The sequence below is a fragment of the Manihot esculenta genome, chromosome 1, assembly GCF_001659605.2.
Source record: "Manihot esculenta cultivar AM560-2 chromosome 1, M.esculenta_v8, whole genome shotgun sequence".
NCBI classification, from domain to species: domain Eukaryota; kingdom Viridiplantae; phylum Streptophyta; class Magnoliopsida; order Malpighiales; family Euphorbiaceae; genus Manihot; species Manihot esculenta.
In genome coordinates this window covers 31,002,137-31,009,489 of record NC_035161.2, presented here as the reverse complement: position 1 = coordinate 31,009,489, position 7,353 = coordinate 31,002,137, and the positions used below count along the sequence as shown (strand labels likewise).

Here is a 7,353-nt window from a genome sequence, read left to right as displayed (position 1 = left end):
ACTCGGGACAAACTTGATGTTGTTCCATACGACAAAGAATCTCAACTGCTTCCAAATTCCGGGCAGTGTCTTGATGATGCCTAATCTGAAGTTCATTTGTCTGCAGTGGGCAGTGGGATACCCTGCCGTCTTGATCAAAAGATTTATCATCAACCTGAAAAACTTATCTAGAAAATAATTACATATATTTCAAGAATTTAGATGTGATAAGCAGCCATGTAACGTAAAATTCGTTGCAAGGCCAAGAACCATATGGTAAAAATCTTAGGGAAATTTATCATTCAGCCCCAGCTACATAAATTACTGTTGCCCCAATTCTGATCCTAAGTTACACAACAAAGGTGGTTCTCTCAAAGCTGGTTACCGCTGAATCGCTGATTTAACATTTGAAGGGTTGACAGGCAAACATGCCCCATTGGGCCATTATCTCAGTAGAACAAAGAAACCTTCCAAAAAACGGGAAAAAGGTACTACCCCATCTTAAGGTCAATAATGAACCGCAACGAAATTATTACCACAGCCACTTTCGACAAAAACCCAAATCAAATTGCAGGGTTCAGAGCACGCTCTATTTCCTCCAAGGATCTTCCCTTCGTTTCCACAACATTAACAGCTATGTACAATACAGCGAGAACGCAAATGGCTGCAAACCCCAAATACACGGTGCTGATCCCAAACTTGTTTACAACGCTCAAGAAATAAAGACCGATGAAAAAATTCGAGATCTGTTACCAAAGAAAACCAATCATAGTAAGCATTTCCCTATCATGAATGGAATGGACTAGTGATTATATGTCATGGAAATGTTTTATTATTCAGTCAATTGAAAGATTTGACGAATTTATGTCTTGCTTTCCTCTTTCATAACTAGATTCTAAATGCAGCGATAAAAAGCAAAATAACAACTTTCCAACAAAATTAATTGGTCATAATATTACCATTCACGAATAATAGTAAAGTTTTCTTCCATAGACTTACCCAATGCATGCCCAAGGATAAAGCAACTGCTTTTGCTCTGATTCTGGAGGCAAATATCTCTGGCAAAAGAAGAGCAGGCACAGGACCAGCACCAAGTGAAAAGGACAACACATAGCTGCGTTATGAGATAAAAGACATTTATTTCACAAGCCACAAAAAGATTAAAACCCAAACACCAAAAGAACTTTTCCTAATATAGCAAGCAGAATCAGTATCTTACCAAACAGTCCCAAGAACAGCAAGGGTGCCAGAATATGGTGCCAGGACCTTCCAAGTGAAGGTCAAGGAAAGCAGCAACATGGAAGCAGCCTTTACAAGAATAGGGCACCAGATGAAAATGTATCAGACATGAGACCATCCTAAAAACTTGATTATAATTTTTGCATGTGAAAACAACACAAACTGAAAAAATGTCATGTAGATGGTTTTCAGCAATTGCAGGCTCATATCATGTTATTAAAATTTATATCATGTGCTCTGGAACAGAACAGTTACCGGCATTAACTTCTACCAATATAAATCACATCCATAACACATAATTAACCATTTAAGGAAATATATCCCTCTCTGGCATCCTAGAATAAATTCAGAATATCAGGTAAAATCATCCTTTGGACAAGCAGAGGATATTTTCGCACACAAAATTGCCCATCCAGACATTAGTTAAATCAGTTCAACCAAATTTACTGAATGCATAACACATCCAGACATATGTTAAATCAGCTAAACAAAATTTACTGAATACATATAAAGACTAAACATATAGCTAGTTTGTCACCTAATTGAAAGCTATTTATATTTTATTATGTCATTTAGAATAAACTATTAAAAAAAGCATATCTTCATTTACACAAGGATATGAGCTCCTCCATAAATAGTTTTTACTTTTTCAATTCATTAATACAAAATCCGAAGATGCTTACTATTTTGTTGATAAAATAAATTATATTTGGAATTGGACTAGCAAGCATACATTAAAAAGAAACTTTCAAATAGTTTTCAGCAACAAAGGTAGAGGGAAAAAAAAATAATACACAGTACTGTAAGGCCAAAATGTAACAGCAGAGGATAGTTTCAAAAGCTTCAAGTATGTAATTGACAGGAGAAAATATTTCACCGGAAATTCAACTACTCCAGATATAATATTGCATACCATTCCGAAAAAGCTTGTTATTAGAAGACTTTTTCTTCCCTGTCTGTCCATTAAAGATGAAGCCACAGTTGTGCCTAGAAGAATCAAGCGATGTTAAACATCGAATACAAAAAAATATATATATATATTATTTACTAGATATCAAACAGACAAAAAATATATATTACCAAAGACATTTGATGCCCCAACAAGAGCACTTGCTGCGACATCAGATGCAATTCCAACACTGCGGAACACAGCAGTAGAATAATAAACCACAGCATTTATCCCAGCCATCTGCTGGAAAAAGAAAAGTGCTACACCAACACTCACAACTGCATCACAGCAAACAAGTCAAGGAGAAAATTAACATCATGCATCAGACATATAAATTACAAATATAGTACGATAAGCAAAAGGCTGCACCAAAACTGAGGCACAAGAATATCATCTTAGGATCCATTTATATACATATTACTGTTAGGTATTTTCTTGGGAAAGCACTATGTTCTAATGAGTCATAAGTTATTATTGACTGTATCAGCACCACTGGTTTCAAGCAGGTAATGACAATCTCAACAGAAGCCACACGCCTTCTTCCTTGTATGAAGTTCAGCAACAGTGGTTTTAATTGATGCATCAATAGCTAATTAATATACAGATCGTGCCTAAGAATATGTTCACAAAATTTTGGCCCTAAATAATTTCATCCAATAGAACATATTCCTTTACAATGCTCTAAAATATTCCAAGTCCAACAACAAAAAACCAATAGTTCCACTTGAATAACAGAAGCTTGCATTATTTTTACAGGTACCTTTCCAATAGCGGCTGCTAAACAGATCAAACCATCCAGCTTCTGGCTCTGCAGAGCCTTGACCTCCAACTGCTAAATCTTGCATAACCTCTGCAACTCTTTCTTTTCCATAGAGTGTCCTTATGGACTTTTCCGCTTCAGAAATCTTTCCTTGCTGCAAGACAATATATTTGATCAGTAACAGTTTATCAATGAAATCCATATGTAATTACAATGAAACAAAGAATAACATTCAAAGATTCTATCAGGGGATTAAATTCCACAGAATAACCTGAAAAAGCCATCTAGGACTTTCTGGAGAAAATGCCATTCCCAGAGCCAATAGAATAGAAGGAACAGCGGCAATGCCAAACATTGTTCTCCACCTAACAGAAAATAAAAAGAACTAAATACGATAAAGCAAAAGGTGATCCAAGAAATACAATGTCTAAGACAGACCATAATTAGGAAGTTATACAAGAATGAGAATAATACAAAATCAAACCATAACTGGCCACTACTCAATTAACTTCATTAATAATTGCGCACAAGCAACTTGATTAATGTGTGAAGTCCAAGCAAAAAAACACATGAGAATCATAAAAGAAGGTCGATTTCAAACTAAGCTGTACTGAGTTTCCAATGTAAAGTTTATCTGAATTCTGGATGTTATGAGACAAGCTTATTATTAAATAATATTATCGGGCCATGCAAATTATTACCAGCTCTGCCATTGTATTTGAATTTGCTATGTGATAGCAAAAAAAAACTAACTAAAACACTTCCACATAAGCCTCTACCAAAAAACTTATGAAGTTAAATAATGTCTGAGCAATAAATTGAACATTCAAGTGGGAATTACTAGAAGAACTACTTAAAATTAACTGCATTCACATGATAATCTAAAAATAAAGGTGCATTATATGATTGATTGCTTAACACTTTGCTTTCACTTTATTCTTCCATCCAAAAGATTGAAACTGTTTCTATCATCTAAGAGTAGCTATTGACAAAGGTAACGTGGACTTTAATTTAAACAAAGTAATTGTGGCAAAAGAAAACCAGAAGGTATAAAAAAAAAAGCATAATTCATAAATATTTAAACTTGCCAATCTTAACAAGTTTGAAGTTCCTAATTCAATGGATCCACACACAGGGCAGTACTCCTAATTGCAAATATTTCCATTCCTACAGCTGCACATGAGTGATCAAACTTTCCAAAAATCCTTGCTCCACCAAAATGGAAGGGGGCAACTTATGATAATAGTAAAAAAAAAGAGTTGCATATGGCCTCATACAAATGCGCTACGCTTATCCTATTAAGTAAATGAAATTTTACCAAGAATCTCCAACCATATTCGACCTAAAGTCTCTATGAGACCAGCCCTCATCAATTTAAAGAGCCATCCACTTCTTGACAAATAAACAATGTTCGACAGACCTATTTCTTCTTTACTATTTGGATCCAGCCTCATAAGTTAATAATGTCATTTCAACTCAACAAGTACCTTGAAGCAAAAGAAATTAAAATAAGAAAGTGAATTTTTATCATACGGTCTAGAAACACTCTACTGATCTGTTTTTACAACAACAATCTATCCAGATTCATTGCTTATCTTTCAAGCCCATTTCAGTAGTCTCTAATGCATGCCACCAACTTTCTAGTATGTTTGACAGTGGCATTTGGAAGCAACGTTTTTTCTGATGTTAACCGCTGCATTACAAAGAGACAGTATGCTAGTTTAGCATGCTTATATATTCTTTTTCATGTTGATTCATTGTAAAATGGAGCATGCAACCAAAACAATAAATGAAAAATAGAAATACCATAAAGGGTTTCCTGCTAATGGTAGTCCAGCCACCAATGCCAACAGAATCCCGATACATATGAAAAGTTGGTTTACAGACCCCAGAGCACCACGAATTTCAGTTGGTGAAATCTGATCAAAACAATTAAGTGTTAGGACATCAGCTCTCGCAAAATTATCCGGAGTCAAGAGAAACCTCGAAATTGGGATGAATTACCTCTGATATGTAAAGAGGCACAATGGCAGAAGATATACCAATTCCAACACCAGCAAGTAGACGACCGATTATCATAGTCTGTACACTCTGTGCTGTAGTACTGAGAACATTTAAGACAACGTGAAAAAATAATTTTAGCACAATTACTTAAGGCGACAGCTCAAAGCCTGAAAACGGACAGACCAAAGAAATGCTCCAATTATGAGAGGGATTGCATCTAGTTGAAAAGTTCTTGTTCTGCCAAGCTTGTCCGCCAATGCACCTCCAGTAAATGAACCAACAGTGGCACCAGCGAGCAGTGTGCTAACTATCCATCCTGCTCAATGTTGCAGGCAAATGATATTTAAAACAGTGGAAGGTGAAAAACCAGTAGGAGAGAATAAGAAGAAAGGAACAACCATGATTTACAATCATGCAAGTATATAGTAATGATATGAACCAATACTAAGTTACTCACCCCCACCCCCACCCCCACCCCCAAATAGTAATAGACAAGGCTGAATTTATCAATTCACAGATTTCCTTTTTCTGTTGTTAAAAAACAAGCATCCTGCTTTTGCTAATGCATTATCTACCTCATAAGTTTTAATGGAACAATAAGCACATACTACCAGTACTAGATATGAAGAAATATTTTGAATCACAATTAACTTCATCTTGCCTTGTAGAACAGTGTTTTCAGCAATTCCGAGATCCTTGGCGAGATACTCAAGAGCACCATTCACCACCCTGAATCAACAAAGAGTAAGAGAACAGTACAATGAGCCTCATACTTGGAAAAAGTAAGGCAGAACAATAAAAATAGGCGTGCCAGAAAGCTAATAATGAATTCATCTCACTTGCACAAAAATCTAGAATCAAATATTTGAATTGACCAATGCTGAACAAAGCGAAGACTAATTCAGATTTAGATTTAGACATACGCAAGATGGTAACCAAACAAAATTGCTCCCAAACAAGCAATACCAACGAACGGCAAAACAGTTCCAGTAGATTTTCTCTGAGGATGGATAGGAGCAGCTTCTTCAATATCTCCCTCTGGAATCAAGAATCAAACGCGAGATGCAAGATCACTATTCGAAAATTTCAAATTCCAGAACCTACTAGAATTGATCGAAGCACTGAATCAAGTTCAAGAGAAACGAACCGGATGAAAGAGCCTTGACCAGACGGGACCTAGAAAAGGCAGTACGCACGAGCTCGGTTCCCATGGAGACCGTTTCAGCTGGACGCAATCCACAGAAAGTAATCCTGCTCCTCATGCAACTGCTATAATTAAAGGACGACACTGATACCGATAAAGAACTACTCTTCCTAAAACCACCAGAAAGGCCACCGGCGGCAAGCAGTCTCCTCCGATTACGAGGCTGAGAACCGACGCTTATGCCGGTGGTGATGCCTTTAACTGAATACACGGATGCCTGCATTTTTCACCTGTCTTGAAAATTCATAAGACTTAAAAAAGTCAAAATAGGTAAGAAGAAAAAAAAAATCCAAAAGACCAAAAAGGCATCGTTAGAAGATAATCGAAACGAAATCGTTTCGAAGTCGGTGACTCACTGTTGGGTTGCGCTTCAGAGAAATTGCCCTTCCTTGTCTGGCAGTTGGCCGCCTGCTTTGGGTTGTGATTTTATTTACTGATTTGTTAAAGATAGAGAAGCTTCAGAAATTCCGCCGAGAGAGACAGTTTCACTTGCTAAACAAGAACAAAGGTGGTGGAGATTTCAAGTCTCTTCATTCTCATTTTTTAAATAAATAAATAAATTTTCATTGCAAGCATTTTCTTCTCATTCATTTTTTTTTTTTTTAAAGAGTGGGAAGAAAGGGTTGAAAGGAAACGGGAAATGGATGATTACGTTGGGATTTCGGATTAGATTCTGAGGTTGAGTTTGAGAAGATATCGCAGATGCCAGATGGGGTTGCACGTGGATCCACAGCAGTGCTTTACGTTCTCTGTTGCCTATTCTAGTTGCAGCATCAGCAGTACTAGTTTCTGCTTTTCTGGCTGTTTCTCCTGTTCTGTTATGGACTGCTTTCTATTTTTTAGGATAAGTACGTCCTCCAATTTAAAGTTTTTTAATTCACCATATCTATTATTATTATTATTATTAACCTCAAATATATGATAAATATACTAATTTAATATAATGTAATGTAGTGATGTTTAATTTATTATTTTGTTAAATGATATCTGTTTATATTAAAAATGCACTTGCATAAATGAACAAGGATTAATGCTAGAAGTCATGTAGTTGAGAAATAGACTAATGCAAATTTATTTTATAGCTGTTTTAAATATTAAAAAATATGAAAAAAATTAGTACAAAATATTTTTATTGTGTGATCCTAAAATCATCATTAATTTAAGAGCAAAATTCACAACATTGCCACCAAATTAACTATACATAGCAGCTCTCCCTCT

At 35.8% G+C, this 7,353-nt stretch overlaps 1 protein-coding gene across 2 annotated transcripts; it reads right to left on the bottom strand.

The window, feature by feature from the left end:
• Positions 1 to 202: 202 nt before the first annotated feature.
• Positions 203 to 6,921, bottom strand: LOC110631298 (plastidic glucose transporter 4). Of its 2 annotated transcripts, none has more exons than XM_021779072.2 (14): positions 6,492 to 6,921; positions 6,079 to 6,369; positions 5,855 to 5,969; positions 5,593 to 5,660; positions 5,115 to 5,247; positions 4,932 to 5,031; positions 4,734 to 4,846; positions 3,199 to 3,292; positions 2,928 to 3,081; positions 2,299 to 2,445; positions 2,132 to 2,205; positions 1,199 to 1,287; positions 979 to 1,093; positions 203 to 725 (listed from the first exon to the last, which is right to left on the bottom strand). In XM_021779072.2, the coding sequence occupies exons 2-14, from the start codon at positions 6,356 to 6,358 to the stop codon at positions 543 to 545; spliced, it is 1,665 nt and encodes a 554-aa protein (XP_021634764.1). In that variant the 5' UTR covers positions 6,359 to 6,369; positions 6,492 to 6,921; the 3' UTR covers positions 203 to 542. The 2 variants fall into 2 exon arrangements, with proteins under 2 accessions (XP_021634764.1, XP_021634771.1); XM_021779079.2 differs by having other exon boundaries at positions 6,079 to 6,365; positions 6,492 to 6,839.
• Between the last annotated feature and the right edge of the window lie 432 nt (positions 6,922 to 7,353).